The sequence below is a fragment of the Apteryx rowi genome, unplaced genomic scaffold (genome assembly GCF_003343035.1).
Source record: "Apteryx rowi isolate R43461 unplaced genomic scaffold, aptRow1 scaffold_264, whole genome shotgun sequence".
Lineage (NCBI taxonomy): Eukaryota > Metazoa > Chordata > Aves > Apterygiformes > Apterygidae > Apteryx > Apteryx rowi.
In genome coordinates, this window is record NW_020449019.1 from 341,357 (window position 1) to 369,070 (window position 27,714).

General features: G+C 48.3%; 2 protein-coding genes across 2 annotated transcripts in view; one reads left to right on the forward strand and one right to left on the reverse strand.

Moving 5' to 3' along the window:
* Window positions 1-19,777, forward strand: part of PFDN1 (prefoldin subunit 1) — a 35,016-nt gene extending 15,239 nt beyond the window's left edge. Inside the window, exons 3-4 of the mRNA XM_026067880.1 lie at window positions 437-521; window positions 19,541-19,777. Coding sequence (XP_025923665.1) covers window positions 437-521; window positions 19,541-19,624 — 169 coding nt within the window. The 3' untranslated portion in view covers window positions 19,625-19,777. The remainder of the gene's footprint in view (window positions 1-436; window positions 522-19,540) is intronic.
* A 3,482-nt stretch (window positions 19,778-23,259) lies between these two features.
* The window catches only part of CYSTM1 (cysteine rich transmembrane module containing 1), a 31,160-nt gene continuing 26,705 nt past the window's right edge, over window positions 23,260-27,714 (reverse strand). Inside the window, exon 3 of the mRNA XM_026067871.1 lies at window positions 23,260-23,765. Within this exon, the coding sequence (XP_025923656.1) occupies window positions 23,659-23,765 (107 nt within the window). The 3' untranslated portion in view covers window positions 23,260-23,658. The remainder of the gene's footprint in view (window positions 23,766-27,714) is intronic.

The window sequence follows — 27,714 nt, forward strand, 5'->3', positions numbered from 1 at the left end:
CTGCTTGCATCATGTATGCCCTACTGTTCAGTGTGTCCATGATATACTGTATATCTTTTTCAAATGTTAATAACGATCATGAAGATGGAAGACTGGTAACATTGCAAAGATAAGGAGCGGAAAGAAAATCTGGAGTTTGTTATTTTAACAACAGAGTTTTGTTGGGGGTTAGTTAATAACTGTATTGTCCTTTAATAGCTCATAACCACTGTTCTGCAGCTGATTTTTCTGACCATTTTGGGTCATCATAGTTGTTTCTTATGTCTCTGTCCAAAACATGCAGATTGAGAGTAAATACTTTGTAAAAGTCATTGTAGTTTAACTTGGTGCGCGGTTAGGTGTACCATAGTTAGATGTAAAAAAAAAAAAAAAAAAAAAAAAAAAAAAAAAAAAAAAAAAATCCAACAATTGTCTGTCTCTTCTTTTTTACTTGTAGGTTTATTCTTCAATCTAAAGGAGTGATTCATAATCAGCTCTTAGAAAAACAGAGAATAGCAGAAGAGAAAATTAAGGAATTAGAGGTAAGGTTTTTTTGGCAAATAAAGATGATGAAAATAGAACATAGAAGGTCAACAAGATACTATTTTTATCTGGTACTTCTCATTCTGAAGGCTCATAACTAGGGGAATGTAGGGGTTGTTAAAAGTAATTTACAAGTAATTCATGTCACTTGGTTTCTTTACTAGATCTGCAAGCTTGTGAGTGATATGGAGAAAGTGGATAGGGATTGATTGTTCACTCTATGTCCTGATATGAAGACTGGAAGTGAGGGGTTCAAATGAGATTAGTAAAAGCCAGGTTTAAAACTAAATGGTGCGTATGTGGTTCTTTGCAGCAGGTAGGTAACGTGAAACTCCTTCTCAGTGCTGTGGATATTAAAAATTTACACTGGTTCAAGACAACTGTACAAATTCATGGAAGAGAAATCCATTGAGAATTACCAAATATGTAGAAATTACATCCTGCTTGGGAAGTCCCTGAGCTAAAAATGTCTGGAGGCTGGGAAAGTATTAGGAGGAAGTACCATATATGCCTGCCCTGTTCTTACACTCTGCCATAGGCATCTGCTTGTGGCTGCTGTTGAAGACAGGATATTGGGGGAGATGGGACTTTGTTCTAACATTGTGGTCAGAGCACTTCTGTGTTCTTATGTTTATCTAGCTGGAATATTTGAGGGAGAGAAGAATATCTAGGAAATATAAAGCAGTCCCTGTGCAAGTTCCAGCTGCTCAAACAAGTTATCTAGTGAATCTTGACTATCTTCTAGTGGTTACATGTACAGTTTACAGTTCTTTGGAGGGGGGTTCAGAATGTACTTTTTCAAGGCTGTTAGTGTTATTTTTTCTTAATGCCCCTAAAATAGAATTAATACAAACCCTGTTCCTTAGTTTTTGAGGAATGACAGAGAAAACAGACTGAGTTGAGTCAAGCTGCCTACCTAATATGTTAGTGTTTTGGAGAAGGTGACTGCAGACCAGATAACTAGGGACAAAGAAGTAGCAGTAGGAGGTATATACTCTGATAGGACTGCACAGTTCCATTTTTGTTGTCTCCTGCTTACGCTAAAGCAAAAGTAGAGGTGTTTTTTCTAATTTCTTCTTAAAACTCAACTTGGCTGGGGAGCTGTAAGGCAAGCACGTCACCGTATGTTGCATTGTATGCAGTGTTTTCTGTGTTAGGTGCTAAGAGGTTTTGTGTTTCTGGCTACCAGAATCTTTTTCTACATGGGGAAAGCAAGTACTCCATGGGTAGGCCATATATTTCAGGTAGCTCTAATGCAGGCCAGGCGCAGGTGTTTTAATGCTCACATGATAAAAGTGATTGTATCCTGCTTATGCTGGAGCCATCTTAGATACTGATGGCTTTGAACAAAGTCAGCCCCCAACTGGAGCTAGAGAACTTCATAGCAGCATTTCTGGAGCTGGAAATGATTGGAATGTGGTTGACAGCCTTTATTTACTGCCCTTTGGGCTCCCAGAGTGCCAGTTTCATCAGGCTGTGGTCAGCTTTTCAGCTACTGTGTCCTTCAGCTGCGCATCTCAAGTTTCTTCCCATTCCTGGTGGGTAATGGATCTTACCTCCTGAACTTTTAGACTGTTGAGTTTAGTAGAACGGGTGGAGTTCCCCCCAAATTATAACCTTTGCCATTCTTGCACAAAGCCTCAAAGCTGGCTGCTTCACAGTGGTGGGGTTTTTTGTTTTGTTTTGTTTTCCTGCTTTATATCTCCCTGTTGCTTTGGGTCTATGGTTATTGCCACTGAATTGAAGTTCCCAGCAATGGTGACCATCTCGGAAGGTGGGGGAAGTGGGAAGGTGGCTGCCATTGAATTGTTTTTTCTTTTTAACCATAGATAATAGGGCTCAGATTGCCAAAATTTTCAACAATTTGCTTTAAATGAACATTCAAGTCTACCTTTTAATTATTCTGTTTCCAGCTGGCTGGCAGTTTTGAGAGAACCATGTTCCTTAGGCTTGGGATTCCCCACAGGAAGAAGGCAAGCTCTTAGACTGACAGCTCCTGGAAACTAAGATTTCAGGGGAAGTACCTGAGTACAAGTTAGAGGGCACTTATCGAAGGAGTAGGGGATTTTGCTGCCCTGAAAACAAGTTGTGACAGAAGCAGGAAAGAATGTGAAACTTGTGTGACCTTGTGCTTCCACTACATCACTGTAAAATATCAGACCAAGATAGTCAGGTTAAAACTTTTCTCTATCAATTATTAAAACTGAAAGGATTTTAAAGCTAGGCTTTATGTTTTACATTGTTAACTACCTTAGTTCTTACTCAGCTTGCTTTGCATAGTTGAACCAAGACGATCAGTGTAATGCTCCAGTGTCCATACAGTGTGGCTGATCTGGTTTCTCTTATAATGTGAGCTGAGACAATTATGCATTGCTGTTACAGAGCTATTGCCAAGGCACTATGAAATGTGTATTTCTGATACAGGCCTGAATTTGAGAAATTCCCTTGCTGGTAGTTTGCTCTTGTTTCCAGAGGAGCACAAGTCAGAGAGCTGGGCCAACTGTGAAGCTCTCTTATTTGTGTAACAAGGAGAGAGCTGAGTACTGACTATTCCTGAAAATGTGGAGTTTAATCTGCCTCAGAGATGTGAGCTGAGTTTCCTGAAGGTCACAGCAGTCTGAATGAACTTGGAAAACAGAAACAGGTTTTGCCTCTGGTTCATAAGCTGCTTTTCTGCCTCCTCTGCCAGTCTCCACAGCAGTGAATGATTTCAGTTATTCTTTCTCTCACTCCCCTCTCTTGGGTTCCTCTGCTGTTGAAGCTGTGCATTGCCTTTTTCACGGCAGCAGCACAAAATGGATATGATATTGCTAGTCTCCTCTTCCCTGCTGCTCATTGCATGGCAAAGCCTGGAGCAGCAGGAGAACCAGAACAGTCTTTGTGCAGAATTGAAAATAACACTTGGCTGGAATTTGCATTCGGTGTACTTTGTGAAATGAACACTGTGACCGTGGTCCTGAAAACACCAAAGGAGTATAGATGTGCATAAATAAACAAGGGTGCAAATGTATAGTCTGTTAGCTAACCTGCAGAAAAAGCAAGGTAGCTTTATTCTTTTTGTTAAAGGTAACATGAATACATATGTATACTTAGCATACTTCACAACTTGTGCATAATCCTCTGGAATCCAAATAGACTGCCTAGGCTTGCTTGCAAAATACATGCGCTTGCTTGAAAGCTGTGCCAGCAAGACTTGCAAAAATCTTCTCGGATACTGCAGAGACTGATGGTGTAAGGCTCGCATACTCACATGGGAAGCTTCCTGCTTAGCAGTAGCGATTGGATTTTTCCAGTCCTGATAATATCAAATTCTTGTTGTGTTTCACTGTACAAGGGGTGTGTGTTAAATCTATTTTGAAAGCATTCTAAAGGGATGAGCATAGGCTCTTTTTAGCTCAGCAATGTTTGTGCAGTATTAGGAGAAAAACCAAGTAATGTTTTTCTTCCCTTGTTTTTAAGGAAACATGATATGTGAGGGGTGGAACAATGCTTTGTTTCAGGAAATGTTATCCATTTCCACTGTAGGGCTAGATGGATTCTGTTTTTAATGTGGCTTTTTAAAAAAGAACAAACTCTATGATGTTATGAAGACATGGAAAATTGATTCTGTTGGGGTGGAGAAAGTGATTATTGCTGTGTGTTTTCTCTGGTAATATCTGATAGTTCCCCCTCTCTCCCGCTATATTCGTCATGTTTAGTTGTCAGGCGTTGTCAGACTAAATTGCTAAAAATAACAAATGGGGGGGGGGGGCTGTGCTGGGCAGCTCTGGCCACTGTGTGCCACTGAATTTAGTTCCTTCATGAAAAGGGCAAAAGCAACCTGCTGCTTTCTTGTTGAACTGGATTTCTGTTTTAAAGTTCTGACCACAACATTGTTATGTGCCTATTTCCCAGGCAATTCTTTACACACATGTATGGGAGGGTGAAGGTTCAACCTGTGGCTGGAAGAAAATATGATCTGGAGTGATTGCTTTCTAATGCAGAAATTCTTCATATGATCCCTAAAATTCTATGTCCAGTTGTTCCATCCCAGGCCCAAGGTTTCTTTCTTCTCATTGTCATGATGGAGAAAAATACTTTTTTCTCAAACACCCGTATGCTTCTCATTCAATGGCTTAGATGGTTCTGCAGTGCTGTTTTCTGGTAGCAAAAGTTGAAATGTTGTTGTATTGGAGTGCCTTGTGGTGATTAGATGTCAGAGCTAACAACAGAGTTCTTTCCTGGTACTGCCTGGACATAAACATGCTTGTACTGCTGCTTCCATTTCTCTAATCTTCTTTCTCTAGGAGCTTTAAAATGGCTTTGCTGCAGCCCTGAGGCATAATGGTGTCACCCCTCTTCTTGATGAGTCTAGCAGTGCGTCTCTGATGGTTGCCACAACAGTTTTCTCATACCCTGTGGGAACAAAGATTTAAACAGTCAAGGTGTGGCTGAGGAGAAGTGCCAGATCCTGGGACTTCAAGTTTCTTGTTCTCTGAGCAGGTACGGCTTAGATGGACCTGCTCCATGTGGCTGCATGTCTGCCCTGCTCCATGTGGCCATGCATCTCTTCTGTGCTTCCATGGCAGTTCTCTGGACAGTCCTTTAGTTTTATGTTGAAACTGTCAACATGGAGGCCAATTCTGAGGGTAGCTTTAATGATGTGAAAACAAGTCTCTTGAGATTTGTGGTGGATTTTACAGACCACTGAACAACCATAAGAAGGTAGCAATGTTAGGCCGTTACCAAGTTGGACCAATTTCTTCCTGGAATTTATAGCTGAGAAGTTCTCATCCCATTGTTTGCATGATGCAGGCCAGTGCCCAGGAATGCACGGTGGGCTTCTTAAATGAACAGGGGAGAATAAGGAATGGTCCTGTTTGCTTTGGAGGGGGGAAGCCTCAAGAATAGCTCTCTGTGCTTTAGTCTAGAGCAAATTTTACTTTGGATGAGTGTGCTTTTCTCTCATTCCATCACTGGCATATATGCGCATACCTAGGATGTGATTTTAAACCTATGGTGTCAGAAGCTGCACCTTGTTTTTGAGGAGAACCCTAAGTGTGTGTAGAAATATTCAGTCCCTGGTTTGACTTTATGGCTTGGTCTGCCCTAAGGAAGATTGGCATGCTTTTACCACTGTTGTTCATACCGTAGCCAAACTGGCACTAGCTGTAGTGTCATGGGACTAGCAAGGTTTAGACACTGTTTCCTTGCAACTTGGGACCTTGGCTGCAATCGTGATTTGGGAACAACCACAAAATTCCCCTGCACAGATGGTTTGCAAGTTTGGGGCATTGCTAGGGAGAAGATTGATTTCCAGCCCGCCCTTCCCTCCCATCTCTTTGAATGTCCTGGGAGACTTTTTTTAGTTAAAAAAATTTTTTTTTTTTTTTGGTCTCTTCCAACATCTTCACTTAACAGTATTTGGTGTTGGAGGATTCAGAGCAGTAGTATCCCCTTCCCTTCTCTCCCCTGAGTCACAGTTTGGAGCTGGGTCAGCTTTCCCTGGCTATGTACGATTCAGGGGTCCAGATGCTCTCTGCAGCTGAGAGAGAGGTAGTAAGTACTTCCAGAGGGTCACTCATTGCTGGAGGTATCTTCTCCCTCTGCAGCAAGGCTGGACATCTGATGTTGGGACAGGTAGAGTATGGAAGTGAACTTCACATGTAGGATTAACATTTGGGCTTGCATTGGGCTCCCATTAGAGGGGAGCTGTGGGAGCTCCATAAATTGTGGAAATTGATGTAAAAGTGAGCTGCAGAACCTCACCAGGCCACCTGTGAGGAGCAGAGGAGGAGATGGCCTCAGTCTTTAATAGTTTTCGATGTCTAAAGCAGCTGCATGTGTCTTAGAGTTCCTTTTGGGCACTGCCATTTGGCCTTGGTGGTGATCTTGGAAAATGTATTCCACCTTGATTGTGTTGACTTCTGTCATCCAGGCCTGAGGCTGTGCTTTCAGTGAGGGCTTGCTCCCAGCTCTTCAGGCTAGGACAAGTCTGCAGTCTTAGCTTGCTTTTTAATGACATGGGTAGTCCAGCTGCCTGCCTAAGCTTGTTGCATCCACAGGCGCTTCCATAGGAGAGCAGAGCATGGGTTGCACAGGGAGAGCCATTAGCATGAGTCTGCCCTGCACAAAGGTGCTTGTTTTGAAAAAGGGTGTAGCTGAAGCTTATTGTTTTTCCTGTAGATCTGGCTTGCTTATGCTTCAGGAGAAGCACCTACATTCTCCAGTTTTGAAAGGAAAAATACACTGAACAATGAGGAAAATAGGCCTTAAAAATAATAAAATGGTGAAACAGGCTAGATGAACAGACAGTGAGGTGAACTGAGAACTGGCTGAAGGGCAGAGCTCAGAGGGTTGTGATCAGTGGTGCCAAGTCTAGTTGGAGGCCTGTAGCTAGCAGTGTCCCCCAAGGGTCAATCCTGGGTCCAATCTTGTTCAACTTATTCATCAATGACCTGGAGGAAAGGGCAGAGTGCACCCTCAGCAGGTTTGCTGATGATACAAAACTGGGGGGAGTAGCTGATACACCAGAGGGCTGTACTGCTGTTCAGAGGGACCTTGACAGACTGGAGAGATGGGCAGAGAGGAGCCCCATCAAGTTCCATAAAGGGAAGTATAGAGTCCTGCACCAGGGGAGGAATAACCCCATGTACCTGTACAGCCTGGGGGGCGGACCTGCTGGAGAGCAGCTCTGTGGAGAAGGACCTGGGAGTGCTGGTGGACACCAAGCTGAGCATGAGCCACCAACGTGCCCTTGTGGCGAAGAAGGCTAATGGCATCCTGGGCTGCATCAGGAAGAGCATTGGCAGCAGGTCAAGGGAGGTGATGCTTCCCCTCTCCTCAGCCCTGGTGAGGCCACACCTGGAGTACTGTGTCCACTTCTGGGCTCCCCGGTAGAAGAGAGAGAGATATGGAGCTACTGGAGCAGGTCCAGTGAAGGGCTACTAAGATGCTTAAGGGGCTAGAGCATCTCTCATGTGAGGAAAGGTTGAGAGAGCTGTGACTGTTCAGCCTGGAGAAGAGAAGAGTGAGGGGGGATCTTATGAATGCGTTTAAATATCTGAAGGGAGAGTGTAAAGAGGATGGGGCCAGACTCTTTTCAGTGGTGTCCAGTGATAGGACGAGAGGCAACAGGCACAAACAGAATCACAGGAAGTTCCTTCTGAACATAAGGAAAACCTGTTTTCCTGTGAGKGTGAGTGAGGACTGGAACAGGTTGCCCAGAGAGGCAGTGGAGTCTGCCTCCTTGGAGTTATTCAAAAGCTGCCTGGACAGGGTCCTGGGCAATGTGCTCTAGGTGACCCTGCTTGAGCAGGGGGTTTGGACTAGATGATCTTTAAAGGTCCCTTCCAACTTCAGCTATTCTGTGATTCTGTGAAAAGGTGGAGAATATAATGGACACAGAGAATTAACACTATTAGGGCAAAACCATTCTTTCTGGAGAAGTCCTCTGACATTGGGCTGGGACCATACAAATTCGAAGTAAATGCTGTAGGATTTGGGGCATAGTTAATGTTGCACTGATTCCTTTTGTCCCTTAAATTGACTCTTCTGATGGTAACATGAAGAACAGGCCTTATTCCTTGCTTTCAAGGCTGTGGATGAATCAGACTGACTTAACTTTTTTCTTTGTTTACAGCTTCACAGTTATCTCCTTGTTTGTCAAAAGTGAAGATAGTAAGATAATTGTTTTCTTACTGCCTCACTTCCATGTTTTTTGTATTAACTGTTTTTCTTTTATCCAGATCACATCATCTCAATCTTATCCCAAATAACTGAAAGTTGATTCTGTGTAGTTGGAGCCTTGCAGCTCCTTAAGGGAATAACTGCTCTTTAGTAACTGCAAGAAAGAAGGTGCATCTTCTTTAATTCTGGTCTTGATTCCTATGTTAGGTTTATAACCCTCTAACAAAGATAAAATAGTATATGTTCCTTGTGGAAAATTCCTTAAGAAGCATGTCCTATGTTAAATAGTACACAAGTCACTGGTTACAAAACATTAAGTTCTAACTTCATAGGGACAGAAAGGAGAGAATCATAACGTTTAAGAGGGGTTTCAGTTCCCAACTCTTTGAAAGCATCTGCCACTGGCTTAGACCTGGGGTGTCTTATGAAAAATCTAACATCTCATCAAATTTTTATAAAAAGTAGTTGTAGGTGATGCTGATTTTGGTGGAATTATCTGTATTTATAACACTACTTTTGTATAAATATTCATTTACAAGGCTGGAGCTTTCATTTGGAGGATTCCTTCATAGCAACAAGTTTTCCAGCTCTCAAAGCAAATACTTAATTAGTAATTCTCTGTTAGTCGTCACTGCACCACACACTGCAAAATAAGCACACACACTAGCTGAGAGGGCAAAGGCTTTGTGAAGGGAGAAATTGAAATTTGTCACAGTTCTGTATTTTCATTGTCCCTACCTTTATTTTTATGTAAATAATTATAGTTTTTAAAAGCAGGAGAATAATATGGCTGTTGATTGATTACTTTTAAAGTCTTTTAGAAGCTAATTATAGAGATGCTTTCAAAATAGATTTATCTCTGAACTTGTTTTAGGATTTTTTGGTTTTGCTCTGGTTTAAAAAAAAAAACTAATGGAAAAAGCTTTTCAAGCAAACTTTCCCAGCAAGCTAGCATTCCTTTGTAGTTCAGGGGAAAGTGAAATGCATTATGCATTAATAAAAAACCACTTCTTCCTCTCTGTCTAAATGGTTTTGTCCATCCAGGAGCCTACACTTAGTCATCTGGGTCTGAAAACATTGCTTGTTTCCTTTGATTAGCATTAAGCTGTTTTTATGAATACATTGAAATCATTTTAACATGAAATTGATAGATAAGTCGTTCTTTGTCATTTTTAAACCAGGGTCTGATTCATTGTCAAAGCTCTCCTTTGTATTTACGGCTGCAAAGTATCCAAAGCAACGAGCATAGCTGGAAACGGGTCCCTCTCCAAATTCCTCCTCGCATGAGTAATATTTAGTCACAAAAGCAGTGCCACTGTACGTGCCTTAGTCACCAGGCTGTATGCAGTCACTCCTTGCTGCCCTTTATGCTTTGCAGTTCTGTGACTCTGGGGAGGGGGATTATCGGTCCCCCCCCCCACCTCCTCTCTATCTTGCCTGGGGAGAACAGGAAGCAATTATTTGGAAAGCTTGCTCCTACCTGTGGGAGACCTGACCCAGCTCTGAGTCAGCTTTATAAAGCCACACCTTGCTTCTCAGGTAAAGAGCTTGTCACGACTTCCTGCTGGGCCCTTGCAGCTGCCTTGCTCACTTTTCTAATTTGCCCCGAGATATATTCCTGGTGGGGAGCTGGCCACTTCCTCTCCTTCTGTCTGTGAGGCAGCCAAAAGTTCAAGAGTGTCTGACTTTGTGGGGGCGAGGTGGAAGTGGAGAAGAAGAGATACTGGTTACTTAGGAGTTTACATCTTGTTGCTAATTTTTGAGTCTTTGGAATTTGAGTCTATGGTAATTATGTTAAAAATGGTCTCACTTGGCCTGGACTATAGGAGTTGGATGAAAAAAAAATGTATGACTTGACAAAAGTCATAAAAAGTCATATTACTAGAGATATTCTGATCAGCTGAACTGGCTCTTAGGAACCAAAGTGCAAAATTAAGGAACTTAATGCATTTTGCAAGAGGCAGTTTGGTGAGGGACACTTCCGCCAAAGCAAAATGTGGGGATTTACAGATTCTGGGTGAGTTTTTCCTCCGCAAGTTCTCTGTGTTTGACTTGACTCTGCTGTCATTGATTCTACGGTTACCAAGTGCAGTACCTGGCCTGAAGCAATATGCCTCTGAAAACTTTAGTCTAAATGGGTAGTTTTGCCAAAAAGGGGTCTCCCATGAGCAGTCTTCTGAGTCAATATTATATTTCTGCTGCCACCTACTGAAACATTACCAGTCAGCTTTCTTTTGTAGTAGTTAACATCAAGCTTGGGTGCAGAAGTTCACTGGCACAATCTGTCATCCCCAGTCACAGAAAGCAACTGCCTCCACCTCTATTTAAAATGCTGTTGTGTGGCTGAAATGACATTATGTGCAGTGTGCTCCCAGCTGGGATGGAGCTTTGATACTGAAAGGCTGCTCTGCAGATGTGTTTTCTTGGCCATTAGTGTTCCTTCTTCTCTCGAAGGATTCCCTCCCCTGGTACCATGTTTGGAAACTAGTAGGTGTTTTATCAAACTAGCTTTTTCTGAGTACATTCCTTGGCATTTCAGTGATGTCAGAAGCCCTACTGGTAGTGCTATAAGTGGGATGGATACATGATGAAGGTAGATTTGCACCTGCAGTTCTTTAGGCAGCTGCTTCTAATGATGGTCCTGAGTTGACAACTGCATTTTGATGCTAGATGTCCTTTCTAACTGGGACAGCCTGTGCTTTGCTCTGCTCTAATCCAGATGCTTTTGAAATGACTGAGGCTCCTCATAGCCTTCTGGAAAGAACAGCTAAGGGAAAACCCAGGGATCTGAATCATCACTTCTCCTCTTAGGTAAATGTCATCATCGTGCTTCTGTCAGCAACTGTCATCAAAAAACAGCTGGGCTCCCTTCCTATTGCAGTTCATTCTTGAGCAAACTCTAGGCAACTTCCTGAGAGCAATAACCCTCCTTGGAAAGTCTTGTTGAAGTGTATCTAAGTATGTTCCGGTTGCTGTAGCATGTAATCCCAGCGTGTCCGTGTGCCACAGTGTCACACTGGGCGAGGTCCAGTGCGGGGTGGACCCATTAGGGTGTAGGATTGAGCAAAGACTCACCCAGCCCTGTCAGCAGAGCCCACTGTATTCCGGTTTCTCCCAAAGCAAAAAAAGCTGGGTGCTGTGCAATGGGTCCATCTGATTGCCATTTATGTGTTCAAGTGAAAACACTTTAAACAAAGGCATGCTATCTTCAGTGACCTGAGGTTGACCAAAATATTTGACCTTGCCAGCAGTGTGTGCGAGAGTAGCTTAGTGTGCTGTTCTCCAGCATAGGGTATATAGGCAATTCCAGTCCTCCTAAAAGCAGCAGTGGCCCTGAAGGGTAAGGGTAACCCATACTGCTCCTGTCTTACCTCCAGCATGCAGACAGCAGAACTTTTTTCTCTCTTGGGGAAGATCCTTCTCCAGACAAGTGTGTGCACCCAGCTCTATCTCAGGATCTGCTTATCACTTTCCCGAAGAGCATACACACAGAGCCCTCGAGGAATGCCAAAAATGGCCTTGGTTAACTTTGGGAGAAACAGAAGCTCTTGGCTAGGAGATTTATTGAGATGGTGTCACAAGATGAGTTATATCAGGGCTTCTATTTGAGGCTCTGTGTCATGCCTGAAGACTTTGCAGAGTTCCTCAATGAAAGCCTTGAATGCATGAGAGTAGCATACCAGCATCTGGAGGCTGGTAGCCAAGTGTGCTGCAAACCTTGGGGAGCATGTGCTCTGGAAAGGAACCTGCCAGCTTGTTTCATCCTCACAAATTGTTTTTTTTTATAAACCCCAGTCAAAAGCAGCCTGAAATGAGAAGGCATGTTCCAATACCAGAGCCTTAAATTTCCATGCAAACATTTTTGTTTGGATTTAAGCAGTTAATATTTGTGTTTGCAGGCCAGGCTTTGCAATATTGAATTACAACATGAGAACAAAAGGTTTAAACTGTCGTTTCATCTCTGAAGTGAAGAGAGAAAACTGGATTTTAAAGACCAAAAGGAGTAAAAGTTGGACAAACCTCTATTTGAAGGAGGAAATTCACCTGCAAGTTCTAGGCGTAACGCGGCATGAATGACTTTTGGCTTCTATTTCTTGTTTTTTTTGCTGAGAGCAGAACTTCTGTATTGGCTTTTGGAGGGGAGGATACATGTCTTGAAACACCATACTAAATTACCATCTCTAGACAAGCCTCAGCAGATGTGTGGGTCTGGCCAAAAACTGACAAAGGCTTTCTGAAGGCAGAGAAGCCTAAATCACAGTGCTGTAGGAACTATGTTGCTTTGGTCATCTCAAGCTAGTCAGTGAGGAGCTGATTAATAGATTTTTCTTGCTGTGGAATTTGTGGATGCTGGCTCTTTAATCTGCCAGGAATGTAAGGTCTGGATGTGTCATCACACTTCCCTCCTTGAAAAGCATCGATTCAGCTATAGTCTTATTAACAAAGTGATGCAATAGAAATGGAGGTAGGAAGGTATCAGGCAGAATGCGACTTCCTGGAGTACGAAAAGGTTACAGGGCATGTCTGTTAACCATAACCCCTTTTCTTCTCTAGGGTGTGAACTGTAGTTGTATCTGCATTAAATCTAGTATTTCCACAGCTGCTGTTGAAAGTAAATAGTGTGGAGCTGATCAGGGAGCAAGTTGGCAGCAGGGAGTGAAGTCCAAGGGAGAGGCACAATGCAGAATAGTGGCGGGGCAGGTATTTAGGGAGTCTTTTTTGCCATAACCAAAAACACTAGATCACAGGCTCCCTTCTCCAGTGCACTTCAGTAAGAAGCATGAGCAGTGAGTTAAGATTTGGGGTTGCTGCCTTATGTCACTTCTGACTGAGGGCAGAGTCAAGCTGCTGTTTTGAAGATCTTGTGCTGGGCCTTTGTATACAAGAGAGGCACAGAGGAAAGAGACTGAGCACAGGCCTGGGCAGCAGTTGCCAAGAGTCTTTACCTGGAGGCTGCCCAGCGCTGAGTGAGAATTGAGCACTTGAGCTGCTGGCTTTGCAGCCCACTGTCCTTGTTGGGATTGCAGTGGGCACAGTGGGAAGCAGCCACCCTGCTCTCTTTGTAGGGAGTCCCTGTGGGGAGGGCCGCTGTGTTTGTAGGCCTGTGGGTTGGCTGTGTCCCCCCTGCAGAGTCCTGTAGCTCCTTCTGCAGGGCCCTGAGCTGCACAACCTTCGTTTCTCGTATGAAGAGCACCCAGGAGATTGACGTGAGCTGTCCGTATGATGGGGTTGCGTGAGAAGCCAATCTTATTTTTGGCTGTATCTCTGATCACATGGGAGATAGCAGTTTTACTCTGCATAGCTCTATTGAAATCCCATACAGGTTAGCACATGCTCTTCCTCCCCCTTACCTCACTCATATGGTTTAGGATGGCTGCAGGAAAGCTTGGAAGTGAGGAAGGTTCCCAAGGACCCAGCGGGGTGAGCAAAGGAAGAGCAGGCAGGGCATGGTGACACTATCTGCGGTCATAGAACAGGGGAGCCCCAGGGTGACTCCTGAGCCACCGTGAGGTGATGGGAGGTTCAAACCCTGAGCAATTTCACAAGCTGGCTGGATTGGCTCTGTTGCCCAAAGAGGAGCTCTTCTTTGGCCATGTCTTCCCACCCTCTGTCTCAGTGCTAGGCAGCCATTAACCTGGCAGATTTAGGTGAAAGCTAACATTTTTTTTCTGGGCTATTTTTCAGTCAGATCAGCAGTTTTGTGCTTTGGTTTGCTCTCAGTTGCTGCAGCCTTGTCCAAGCTGTGGAAGATGATCATTGTCAGCAGCAGAGTCAGCTTAAAGGTATTATGAAACTACAGGCTTGGAGGCTTTGACTGCACTGGCTTTTGGGGGCATCTCCTCCAGTTTAGCACCCTATGGAGACCAGCTGTTCTTCCCCATGGGGCCTAGACCATGCTAGCCTGTACCAGTAGTAGTGTGTTGGTCTCACATGCTTCAGCGTAGGTGGCAGTGCTCTTCCTGTGCAGGGAAATAGCTGAGTAGGAGGGGGATCGAGAGGCTGTCACTGCAAATAAGGGCCAGGTTAGATAAGAACCGGTGGATAACAGCCCATGATAGTGCCAAGTGCAGGTACAAGTGTTCATCCTGTGCTGGAGTAGGTCAGCACAGGTAGCACATATTAAGCATGCTCCCTGCCCAGAAATTTGTAGCTGCAAATCCCATTACCTTCCCACATGCGTTCAGCTGCCTTCAAGGCAGCCTCCTCACAGCTTCTGCAGTGAAGAGGCTCCTCGCATGCTGATGGCAGCTGCAACCTCAGGTCATTCCTCCCTATTTGGGAGTTCCTGTAAATGTTAATCATGGGCAGTGCTACAAAAACAAAGTAGTGTTTCTGAAACCTCTGAAAACAGTGTTGAGGCAAAGGCAGGCTGGTGAGTGTGGGAACCCCTGGTGGCTTTCAGTGCTGGGCGATTCACTTATGTGGCAAGCTGTGGGTGCTTACTTACCACCCTGGCTGAGTGGTTCTGCCTGGTGGAGGGACATTCAGAAGCTATGCTTGTTAAATAAGCTTCACTAACATGCAAGAAGTGTATTTTCCCGAGTGGTAAATAAACCTCTAGCAAGCAGACTGTGATGAGCATGAACTAGAAGGAGGAACTGTCCCTTTACTGAAGCAAGAGCCATCAGCTGACAAGCCAATCTCTTCCTGCTGCGCCTCCTTTATTTCCTCCTTTGTCCCTCAGCCCTGCTTCTTGTGCAGCTGCTGACTCCATGTGGGACTGCCCAGCCTTCTTGGAGGATGTGGTCCTCTTGCTCATAGGCCATGAGCCTGGGCTTTTCCGAGAGCTGAGTGGTATGGGTCACCTTCATCCCATTGGCTTTCCAAAGCAACTCTCCTTTCTCAGTCCCACCCTGAGACTCCATGACTCACGCAATGGTATCTCTGTCTTTCTGTTTTGGGTAATCACCCTGTCTTGCCGAAGGCCCTCTGGAGCTGGAGGATGGATGGGTGGTTGCTTTTCCTGTGCTGGAAGGCAGTTTCTGGCACTGCTGGTGTGGGGAGCAGGTGGGAGCTCAGAACTGGCAGTTTGCAGCACATGTGTTTTGCGGCTCCTTTGCAGGCCTCTAAAGTTGGTGGCTTCCTGTGCATGTACCCTGCAGGGCCAGGGTGCTGCCCTGTTCAGGTCAGGCTCCTGCCTGGCAAGCACTGGGGTTAAGGTGCCGGAGAAGTAATATTCTCAGGGAGGAGGGAACAGCAGCTTTTCAACTTCCTTAGGGACCAAAACTGGCAGTACAATTCCGGCATTGCACTGGAAATTTGCTGCTACATGCAACAAAGAATGAATACGTGGAGCTGTAAACACCTCTTCATAGAAAAATATATCTGGCTAATCTAGTAAAGAGCTAACACCTAGCAACCACAGCCTGGCCCAATATGTAGGGCAAGGGGAGCTAGAATTAACCAGGGCCACAAATCAACATCAAGTGCAAATAAAAATTTGCAAGTTCAGGGAAACTTGGACGTGGGTTTTTGGGAGGCTGCAGAGGGTGTTTCTCATACAGCTAACAGTTACCACCAGCCCAGCAGATCTGGCTGGGCTGGAGCAGCCTCAAGGATGACTTAAGAGCAGTGCTGTCAGATCCCTTGCTTGGCTTTTGCAGGCCTGGTGTGATTAGGCAGTGTGTGTCAGCCCGGCTTGCTCACAACGCTGCTCCCCAGGAAGGAGGACCGGGGAGTCACACTGAGTTCCTGTCTAGACCCCAGTAATTGTAGCAAGGAGGTGTTTGCACGCAAGTTTCTGCTGTTTCTCCCATGATTACCTAAGCAGAAACCAGGCTGCAGCTCCTCAGGAAGCAACACCTTACTTCTCCCACTTACTGTTTGGAAAATGTAGCAACAGTCTGCTTCACACTCCCCCTTGGCTTGAGCCATGAGTCAGAGGGGTAGCTAGCTGCTGTGCTGGCTATAGGTCTGTGTGCTGCTGGCCTGGAGGGCAGCTCTAGGAAGTTTTCTGTCCCCAAGCTGGGGGTCCTGTGTTTCCTTTCCCCCTGCAGCAGGATGCTCCTTGAGCACAAGGCTGTGCAAGTGCGCTGGGTGCTGGGGAGTGCTGGCTGAGCACTGCCTCTCCTCTCCATGGCCCTCTTCCCCCAGCTCTGCCCTGTTTCCCTGTCTCTGGTGTGTGTTTCCAGCCTGTTGGACTTTGCCATCCAGTGCTCCCTCTCTGCTGGATCCTGAACTGTCCCCAAATCTTTGAGATGCTTGATGCCACCATCTCTGAAGGGATGAGTCTGGCTGAAGGCCACTTTTGGGAGAAAGGAGCAAAAGCACCTGGGCCAGCCTAGGTCCTCTACCCCACATCCGTGTCTGCCAGAAACTGCATAAGCCAAGAGGGTGATTGAAGGATATATAAATTCACTGAATCCTGATCTGCCCAGGACTACAGGCATTGCTTAAATAAAAAAACGGTGTTAAACCCTGTCCCTTTGCCATGAGCTGTATAGCTCCAGCACCGTTATTCCCCCATTTCCTTGCAGAAATTGGGAAGGCAAAGCACACCGCTGTGAGATCGGGCAGAGTGGATCCCTGTGGCCCAAAGTGCCTCCCCACAACGTTCATGAACATTTTCACAGCCTTTCAGGCTGAATTAGTGCTCAGAGTCCCTCTTACTCAGGGGAAGTGGGGCCCAAACACTCTCTAGCTTTATTTCCTAATAGTGGGCATTTGAAATCCCGCTGTATCCCAGCGACGGAGCCCGTGTTCACAGCCTGGTGGGTCAGACATCACTCAGCGCCACGGTGGGGACTGCACAGCTCTTGCTACAGTCCTGGCTGGAGCCAGCCTGCCTGCAGAGAGCTGCTTGTTTGAAATGTCTGTTGCCCTGTGGACACGAGGGGAAGTGGAGGGAAGAGAAAGGCAGAACCAGAGGGGATTTCATGGGCTAATATAGTGAAAAGTGTTTCAGTAATAAATGAGTCCATAGGAGTCTGCTGTGCTAAAGCCACTCTCCTTCCAGCAAGCGCAGGGGGCTGGTCTGGGCGCAGCTCTGGGAGCCTCCTCTGAGCTCTGAGCCATGCAGCTTTACTATGACCTGTCTCCCCTCAGTACCCTCAGATTTAGTTCCCCAACTGTAAAAATCCCTCAGCTTCTTTCAGGAGCAGCATGAGAGCAGAGTGATAGTTGCAGAAGTCCTGCAAGCGCATCGGGGCTGTGTGAGGCAAGTCATTCACAGCAGGAGCCCATGCTGTGCCTCCTCCGTGGTTTCCTGGAAAGCAGCTCTTGTGAGCAAGAGCGATCGCCCCTGTCTGGGGGCCACGGGAGAGAGACAGGGAGCCCTTTCCCATACCCACAAGCTTTACCGTTTAACTAAAAGTCCTTTGGTAATTAGAAATGGGGCTGGAAGAGATGTCCTCACATCATGGGAATTTCAGTGAAATGTACGGAAGCATTGCTCCGCAGGTCTGCTGTGAGGGGGCAGATGCAGGGCGATGGCAGCAGGATTGTATCATGTGCTGATGAGTTTTCCTTTTGCGTTAGGCCTCCCCGCTCCCTGTAGTCTTGGAAGAGTCAGTCAAGAGGCTGTCAGGGAAGCATCAGTTCAGCAATTCTTGCCTTTTCCAGCTTCACAGGGTCACTGTGTCCCCTGACTCACACCCTAAAACCACCCGGGCCACCCCCCCTCCCCCCCGCCCCTCTCTGATGAGTGCCGTGCTGCTCGGTGGAGGGCAGCGCGTGCTCTCGATGGCTGTGTGCATCCTGCTCCTGCAGCGGCCCTCAGCCTGCAGGTGCAGGGGATCTACAAGGATTTATCAGAGGCCTGGCCATCTCCTTGCCCCCATCCCATTCCCTTCCTAACCCAGGCAGCTGTCCCCCACCATGCACCACCTGCTAAGTCACCCCAAGGACTACACTAACCAACTGCTGGCTAGGAGTGAGCACCCAGAGCAGCACATGCTTTCCCCTTGCATCCGATCCCCCTGCTGTATCCCATGCAGGGCTGAGTGGTGCTGAGGACCTCCGGTGTCCCCTTTTAGCTGTCCTTGGCTTTGGTGGGGTTTAGAGGGTGTTCATCTTTTCCTGGGGTCCTCTGCCTGTGTTTGCGGAGGTGATTCAGTGTAGCCCATGGCAGGAAGCTCTAGGCTGAGGCAGAGACTCCTTCAACTTAGGGATAACCGTGCGAATGCTTGTTGGTTCATAGCTCAGCCAGGAGCTTGAGCTGTCACCGAGCTTCTGAGGCCAGTGTGGAGGAGCATCAGCTTAGACTGTGGCTGGGCAGCCGCAATTGCTGTGGGACACTGCTATGCTGCGAACACTGTGTTGCAGTGGTGCTGAGCGGGCTTTGCTGAGATGGGGCCCCTGCTGTGCTGGGTGCTGTGAGAATAGCGAGCCAACGTGCCAGCATGACCTGCGTCCAGGCAGGTACAACTGCCTGAAGCCCTGTTTGTGCCTCCCAAAGGCTCTGCCTGACGCGCTGCATTCCCAGCGACTGATCTAAAAGACGCACTTTGACTCCTCCGCAAAGCTGGGCTCTGGGGAGCCTCCCTGAGGTTTCCTTGCAGCCTGTAACAAAACACATTTGGAGCGGTACTTTCCCTGCTGCCGCCAGAGGGCTGCATCCAGCAGTTAGACCTGACTACACTCAAACAGGAATGCTTTCTGTGGGCCTGGTGTCAACTGTTGTGTCTGTTGTTTGGAAACCCAGAGAAAATAGTCAAAAGAGCCAAGTGCAGATTTTTCCAGTCACCTAGGAGTACCCAGACTAGCAGGAAAAAACGCTGCCTGTTGAATTCCTGTCTTGCAATGCACAGCTTTGGTATGCTTCCCTGCCAAGCAGAGACTAATTAAAGATGATTAAAGAAACACACGTATTTTATGATGATGGCAGGGAATTTTTGAAGATGCTGCTAATAGAAAGGAGGGTCAGGTTTTTGAAAACTGGCCCAGCGGGGAGAAAGAGCCATTTTTACCTGAGTGTGAAAGAATTTTACTGTCAGCTACTGGCCTCAGCATAACAAGGTACTAATAATTTATATCAAGGCTTCAAACATTTCAGGATCTGATTTTCCTTTTTCTCCATTACTCCAGTTAATGTGTCCAACTTTTGCAGCTCTTTCTTTGCTGTTGCCCCAGCAAATGTGAGGAGAATGTTTCAGAAAGAACAAAATTCAAGGTCTGTGTAAACATTGCCTGCACCCCCCCCCCCCCAAAAAAAAAAAAGGTAAATATTAACAGTTCCAGAATGCCTCTGGAAATGAATAACCACTCTCCTTCCACAGGAGGCCTATAGTGTCCTGTGTGCCCTCAGGCTGGTTAGAGGTCATCCCTGGAAATTTTGTTGTTCCAGCACCCTGGCATGTGCTGTCAGCTGTGGGATGGGCATTAACTCTTCTCTGGGCTTTTTGCCTTGCAGCAGAAGAAGTCGTACCTGGAGCGGAGTGTGAAGGAAGCAGAAGATAACATCCGGGAGATGCTGATGGCCCGAAGGGCACAGTAGCTGGGTGGCTCTCCCAGAGCCATGGTCCGTTCAGAGTGATTTTGGGTAGATCTGCCTGTGGTCACTGCTGCCTGGCTGCATGATGGCCTGTCTCACCTTGCCTGTGTTTGGCTGTTTATTAATAAACTCTACTGCAAAGCCTGCGGTAGCTCATTCTGCTGCTTCTGGCCTCGGCTTCTCGTAGAGGTTGGACAGCAGGTGAACCAAGTGCCTGTTTGGACCTTTTTCCATTGAACTCAGCTGAGTTCAGCTGCCAGTCTCAAGCCCAGGGCCTGTCCCAAGGTGCTCAGCACCCAGCCCTGGTGTTGTGCAATGAGTCCTCAATGGCTGATCTTCAATTGCTCAAGGTAGGAAACCTCAGATGTTGTGGGAACATGGTTCTCCTCCAGAACAGTGGCAGCGGCCTGAGTTGCTGAAGGCGGCAAAGCCTGACCAGAGACAGCAGGCAATGGTGCTGTGCTGGGAAGGCAGCTGGAGGTAGGATTTGGGGTGAGTGCTGGTCCTACTCCCCTTTAGATCATTTGTAGCCCTCTGGCTCCCAAAAGACCCTGTGCCCTGCTCAGGTCTGGGTGCAGGGAAACATGTGCTGCGTTGTGTGATGCAGGAGTGAGGCTTGCAAGGCTGTGGCATGGGGAGAGTGGAGGCTGGCAGGGCAGGGGCAGGCTGTGTCATATATGTCTCCATGTCCACTACAGGTTGTCATTTATTCTGTCTCACATGGTGACAGGCTGGTGCCCTGGGCCCCTCTTGGGAAGCACAGGCCTGGCACAGCCCCAACCTGGCATCATGCGCACAGAGGGCCAGTGCCACCCTGTGCTTAGTGCTCGCAGTGCGCCTTCACCATGGCCTCTCTGCCAGCCCAGCCGCCTCTTCCCACCTTCTTGCTCCTGCTTATGGTGCCTTTTTTGAAATTGTAAAGCAAAGTAAAGAAGTTAAAAAAACAAAAAACCTCCAGCATCCTGGTAAAGGCTGTTCAGCAGCACTATGCAGTGGGCTTTACTGTTGGGGCTGCCCAAGAGCACTTGAGCCTTGTCCCCTTGGGAAAGAACAGGGCACAGGCTGCCTCGCAGGATCCCTTTCAGGGAAAAGGATCCCTTTTCTCAGTGCTACCTGGGCAGCAACAGGGCTGCAAGAAGGTTGGTTTATGGGTGGGTCATGCACTTGCCAGGGCTTGCCCATGTACCTTGTGCCCTGGTGCTGCAGCTCCACTTGCTCCCTGTGGGCCTGTGGCCCAGGAGCGTGGGGCCACATGTGGGTGGCAGAACTGGGTGCCTGGTACACACCAGTCACAGACAGAGCCAGCTGTGGCCCTCTGCAGAGCATCCGCTGGGCTTGGCACCAGGCTCAGTCCCTTGGACACCCACTGTGACACCCGGTGGGGAGAGGTAGGCAGTTATCAAGGCCTTGGCTAGGCATCTGAGTAGGGCCTCCCCTGCCAGCTCGATGCTGGCCCAGTGTGGGAGTGGGCAACCCAGCTTGCTGTGAGCACTGGCAGAGTCCTCTCTGCCTGGCAGAGGTGCCTGCAGTGGGCACCTGCTCTCCAGCATTATAAGCCCAATTTCAGCTCCATGCAGCTGGCTTCCCCCCATGGTGCAGGAGAGGGTGACTGGAGCCCTGGGCAGCTCTTCCCAGCTGCACACAAACAGATCGGAGAGGTGGTGTGTCCCGTACATCCCTGCAGATGGGCACCATGGTGCTGAGGATGGGGTGTTGCTGGGGAAAGGGGGGGGGGGCTCTCTGCCATAGCCGCAGGAGCTCAGCACCCAGGATTGCAGCTGCTTTGTTGGTGCTTGCAATGGGTGCCAAAGCAGGAGGCTTAAATGTTCTACGACAGAGCACAGCAAACCCAAGCCCTATCCCCTTCCTACACTGGGGGCAAACAGCCCCAGCCCAGCTCTTGTTCTCATCTGAGGCAGAGCAAGGCCTAGCCTGTGACTCTGTGCCTGTATTTGCATGGCTGGGAGCCCTCTTTCATGCCCAGCAAGGCCCTCTCTGGGCAGCAACCAAGGCCAGGCCAGACTAGGTTTGCTGGGTCTCACTGCCCAATGCACTAGGGAAAGGGCATGGAGGAAGGGAGAGGAGGCACTCTGGCAGGCAGAGGCATGAACATTGAGTGGCTGAACACCCTTGCTCTTACCCATCTGCCAAAGCAGGGAGGACCAGGGACCAACTTCCCAAGCCCTGAAGGCTGCTGAGCAGCTGGGGGAGATGAGAACACATGCTGGAGCCCCACACTACCTCCCAGAGCAGGGCTTGCTACTGGGAGGCCAGTAGCAGCCCCATGGCAGGGGTGGCTGGGCCCTGCCTGGCCTGGGGGAAGGGCCTAGAAGGCCCCTGGGAACAGGCTGCTGCCAGGGGCTCCAAACTGTCTCGCCCCCAGCTGGAGCCCTCAAACTGCATTTTCAAAACCAAAGCCAAGCAGTGCAGAGCATGCAGGCTGTGCCACAGGCTTCCTCAGCACCCAGGCAAGGAGGAAAAATCCCAGATAAAATGGCCTAGAGGAACTCAGCAGGGTGCCTTGTGCTGACTGAGCAAGCCCTGCAGCATGCCAGCACATGGCCCTGCCATGCAGTTAGCAGTCAAGCCCTCACTGCCTGCTCCTATGTGCCCAGTTCCTCCACTGGCCCCTCCAGGCCTGATACTGGAACCAGGCCCACAGTGGCTGAAGAGCAGAGAAACCTTGGGGTCCTCACAAGCACAACCCTGCTTTAGCTTTACCCTCACATCTCCTGGCTCCTGCTGCCAGTTCTCAGGGAGGCTGGACACAGCATATGCCAACAGCTTACTGCCCAAGGGACTGTGAGTGCAGCAGCTTTTGAAACTCTGCTGCTAAAAGGCACACGTATTTTAAAAGCTTTGTCTCATTAGATGATCTTCAACCAATACAGAGCAAAAGCAACTTGTGGCAATCTGCAGGCAGTTTTGCTCCTGACAAAGGCAAGAAGGGAACTGCACAGCTAGGTGGGAACCATCCTCCTTGAAGACATGCACACAGTTGAACAGCAGCAGCCTTCCCTCATTTTCTACAGATAAAAGCTTTTGAATCCCTCCTCTGACCCAACATGCCATGAAGAGGCTTCAGTCATAAATCCTCAGCACTGAATTAACCCATGGCCTTGTTTCTTCATACCCAGCTTTTCACCTCCCCTAAAGCCTACTCTGCAGCAGAGGGATGATGGATCACTGCTCAGAAAACCTGCATGGGATCAGTGCCTCTCCCAACAGCTGCTGGCACACAGCAATAAGGGACACGCTTCCCTCAGCTCTCTGCCTTTCCAAGACTCACTAGAGAGCACCCCCCCCCACCCAGGGCCCAGAAGGAGACCTGAATGTCACAAGCTATAGGACAGCCCTAAGCAAAAAGGACAGCTGAAAGTCTCACTGAAGGGAGGGGGGCTTCTGTTGTCAGAAAGAACCAGCTCCATCATGCCCCCAAGAGCTGGTTTCACTGTGCTGTTATTGCATATGCAATAGTGATTACTGCAGGAAAGCCCACAGATACTGGTAACAGCAGTGCCAGACATTCCCAGCCCAGGCTTCAAGAAGGGAGACAGGCACAAATTCCTAAAGCAAAACTGCTCAGTCAACTCCATCATTGCTGCACTGACATGCAGGAAGCTGAGGAGACATCAACAGGGAAAGCACACCCTCTGTTGGACAGATTTATTGAAACAATCAGGACCTAGCAAAGAAAAATCAACTGTTAGCTTTAATTATTGCATATACCTTCATTTCTAGGACTAGGAAAGTTTCAACTGATAAATACACATTTTATCAGAATGCCTTTGGCCAAAATATACCATTAGCACATTCTTCAAAGTTACAACAAAAGTCTTAGAAATGTTAAAAAGGGATTTTCCTTTACTAAAATAAAGGAGTGCACCCCCCCACCCCCCCCCGGCGCTAGGGCTGACAGACAGGAACTCTTGGCTGTGCAAAGCAGAGCATTGATTACAGTAACAGAAAGAAGTCAGGACAGAAAGTCAGGAGACTGCATAGCACTCTGTGAGGGGTATGAGAGGTGGCTTCAGCAGTCAAGTCAGCATGTCCCAGAGGCAGCAGCAGCAGAGCGCAGTCCAACACGCTGTCAGGCAGGCACTCTCACCCGTGTCATCCCTCCGCCGCTCCTCCACGACATACACTGGGGAGATAGAGGAGAGCTCAGTCAGTCAATGAACAGCAAAGAACTGCACCCAGCTGCTAAACACCTGCAACTCCCTTTCAGATGGGGGCCAAGCACCAGCCTGCCTGCCCTCAGTCTGCAAGGGCCTGGGGCCTCTCAGGCCACAGGATAGCAGGCTTACTGTACAACCCAAATGCCCATCTTCACCCCAGCACATGGTTTGGGTGGCCCATGCTTGGGGGGAGCTGAGGGGAAGGCATGCGTCCCCTATGCACTTCGGTAGGGGCTCAATCCCTGAAAGGGGTCTCAAGCTGATGTGTGGATGAGTCCTCACAAGAAGGGACTTGCCAAGCTCCTGTGATGAGTCTGGGAGCACCTCCAGCCATGCTTTTCATCACCGCAACAGCACACCATAAAACCCACTGCCCACTTCTTGTCACTGCAGCACCACCCAAACAGAAGTAGCCGTTGAATAAAGTTACTTTTTACAGCCAGACCCAGACTGCTGAGAGACTGTGCAATGTCACAACCTTGACACAAGCAACTGGTACAGATCAGCTAGGAGCAGATTTCTGTTACAACAGATACAATTATTGAGCAAGAAGACACATCTGCTTTGTGCAAGCCGCTCTTGGGAGCGCATGGAGTGCTCGCTTGCCTGCATCCAGCGGTGTGCAGCAGCAGCCTGAGCTGGTGCCTCAGACCATCCCTGCCTGCCCATCTGCCTCTCCCTATCCTCCAACCAGGCCTTTTACAGCAGCAGCAGTTTTCTAGAACAGAGTGCCTGCAGGGACACCAGTTGCCACATGCCCTGCTGCACTGACCAAAATCAGTGCCTCTTCACACTGAGTGCCCCTCTGACTAGCACTGGCAAGCCTGGTGTGCACCATGGCAGTACAGCTCGCCTTTCCCAGAACAGGAGCTACCCAGTTCAGCTGCAGCGCTGGCAGAAGATCCTGCACTCATACAGGCTGCTCAGGACACCTAGGTGGGCATTGCTGAGGGAGCACATGGGAGGATGCAAGGTCCCAATGGCAGGAGGTAGTCCTCCCAAGGAGGCACAGAGTAGATTCAAGCTACTATACATGAACAGCAGTGGTGAGGTGAGGTACAGACAGGAGTCCTTGAAAGAGCCAAAGGTAGAAACAGAACAGCATCCCTCCTTCCTCTCACCACCTCAAGGCTGGAAAAAGCTCACCCTGCACTTTGCACAGGGTAGCTACTGGGCAGGAGGTGTTTTTGCCAACCCCAGCCAGCACTTAGGGGCAGGAAAAGCTCACCTTTCCCAGCCAGCAAGTCCTGCAGAAACAGCAGAACAGGAAGGAATGCAGGCTGACCAGCTTACTCACTCTATCATTGTGAGGACAGAGAGAGGGATGAGGCTGTGGCAGTGTTGGGACACATCTCCTTCAGAGCCTCCCTCTCTAGCAGCCCATTTCCCCATGAAGTAGTTTCACTGGGTTTCTCCACAACTGCCTGGCAGACCAGGGAACATTAAAAATAGCCCATGTCCAGAGGGCTCCAGAATTAGCAGAGGGCTGACTTGGAAAACAAGAGGGAAGATTCCTTGCACACAAGCTGTGCCACAGGGTCACTTCCATGCACAAGTGAAAGCTGCAGAAAGCTCTGAAGCACAGTGAAGATGACAGGAAGCTGCTGTCAGGTCTGCCCTGGCTGCAGGGACAAGAGCCCAGACAAGCATCCAGGGCAGAGTTTTCCAGGAGATGCCAGTTTCCATAGCTATGAGTGCATCTGGGATCTGTCAACTTGCTGTCTGCTTAGACTGGCAATGCTAAGTCAGCTTGCTTTAATAAGTAGCTGTTCCCTGACACTGCTCCAGCTCTGCTCAAGCACTAACTGTCTCCTCCCCAAGGAAGCCAGTAATCAGTCCTTGCTCCACCTCTGTGTCCATCTTACACACTAATGTCCAGTGCTACAAGCCTTTGATGGGCTTTGTCTGTCTGGCACACTGACCACCTTGGACTGGGTGGTCTTCTTCCAACATTACCTGTTCAGCACACAAAGTACAGCCAGCTCTTAGCAGGTGAGCAGGAGGCAATCCTTAGATGTTTCACCAGCTGAGGGGGCAATGCTTGGATTACACCTCCAGATGCTCATGGTAACACCTCATGGATAGAAACCATTTAAGCTCTGCCCCTGGCAGGCAACCAAAGGAGCCCAGCAGGCTGTTGGGATTTACCATACATTACCAGCTGACTAAAAGCATAGGAAGGAGCTGGCCCAGCAGCAAGTATGGCTTGTGGCTGACCCCTTACAGCCAGGTAGGGCTGAACTGTTTAGATCTTGCTTGCACCTCTGAGAGCCCCAGGCCTGGATACAGCTCTGCCAGCAGTGTCCCATACATGGGTCCTCTGTGCTGCCTGCTACATTTCTGTCTATCACAGCAGGCACCAGAAGCCCATACAGGGCAGACTATCAGTTTACCTTTGGTTCCTCCTCCCTGTGCTTGGCCTAGCACACCTGAAACTGCAGCACAATTTGAAGGCAGGCACATAAGCCTGCCTTAGAGCTTTCTTGGGTCTGTTTGTTATGGTCTTCATGGGAAACATGCCCTTACACAAGAGCCTGGCCCAGGCAGGCAGATGCTGCTGTAAACCAAGTGGCTAAACAGCGTTGACAGCAAGGCCTGGGCAGGAGAATGTGCATAGCATGAGCCTGATCCACCACCCACTGATTTCTTTTGTGTTCAGAAGTGTTCCTCCTCCTTCACTGCTTCAGTTCTCTGAAGAATTGAAGCTCCTGGGTGGAGGAGCAGCTGTTCATGCTTACACTGTACTAAATCCTGTTGTCACGATACTTCATAGTTAGGGCACAGAGTTAAAGAGACCAGTCAAAAAAACAAAAACCACCCCCCCCCCCCAACTGCCTTCAACTAGTCTGCATTCCCAGCCTCAGGCAGCCTCCCTCTTGCCAACCAGAATAACAAAGAGGCATCTCCTCTTCTGCAGGCAAAGCCCAGCTCCAGAGGAGACACTGCATGGCTCCAGCAGAGCACTACCATTCTTTTCTCCAAGGCTTCACAGCTGCATTTGAGCATCCAGTAACAGCATGTGGTGCCCTTGCTCCATGGCAGGATAAAAAAAAAAAAACCACCAACCACACACACCCCTCTTCTTCAGGCAGCCCTGGAAAGAGGTGAGAGTATGCTACAGTGCTGTGACAGGCTGTGCTGAAGCAGGAAAGGGAACCATGCACTCTCCTTCTCCAGGAGGAACTGTCTGCTGACAGCCCCTGCAGAGCTAAAAGCACATACCTCCCCCCTGCCTTGCCTCAGCCTGAGATAGAAAGCAAGACCTGAAGCTAATGAAAGCCTGGGTCCTGGTTCAGACTACAGCACTGTCAGTGTGTGAGTTGTTAGGCGCTGCTGTAAACATGGGGCCAGCTAGGAGAGGCAGCATCATCTCTAAGGCAGCTCCTCCCACAGCCTGTGGCCAGGGCAGTGATGTCAGCCCCCTATGCAGGCAGGAAGCAAAGCACAAGGTCAAGGGATATAGAGCCCAGAGTGCAGCCTTAGGCCCAGGTAGACTACATACCCCTGGCTGCTTATCCTCAGTTGCAGGCATGTCTACCTCCTCCCAGGACCCAGGCAATCATCCTTCATCCCTCTCAAAGGGTGGACCATAGACTCATCCCATTCAAAGGGAGGAGGAAAGTCTACCCCAAGGCAGATAAGATTGCTGTCAGGCCCCTTCCTCTCATCTGCCCACAACCAGGTGGCAGCCCCAAACTTGCACTCAAACACCAGCATGGAAGACTTACAAAGGCTTCACATTTGAAAGCTTGAAGACATGTGGGCATTTGACCCTAGACAGCACTGTCTCAGCAGCTCCGGCTATTCATTGCCTGTTCTCTGGTGAAGTGACCTCTACATCTTAATACTGCACATGCTTTAATCCAGTGGCCAGTCAGATCCTCAGAGCAGTGTGCTATAGGGGTCACTGACTCC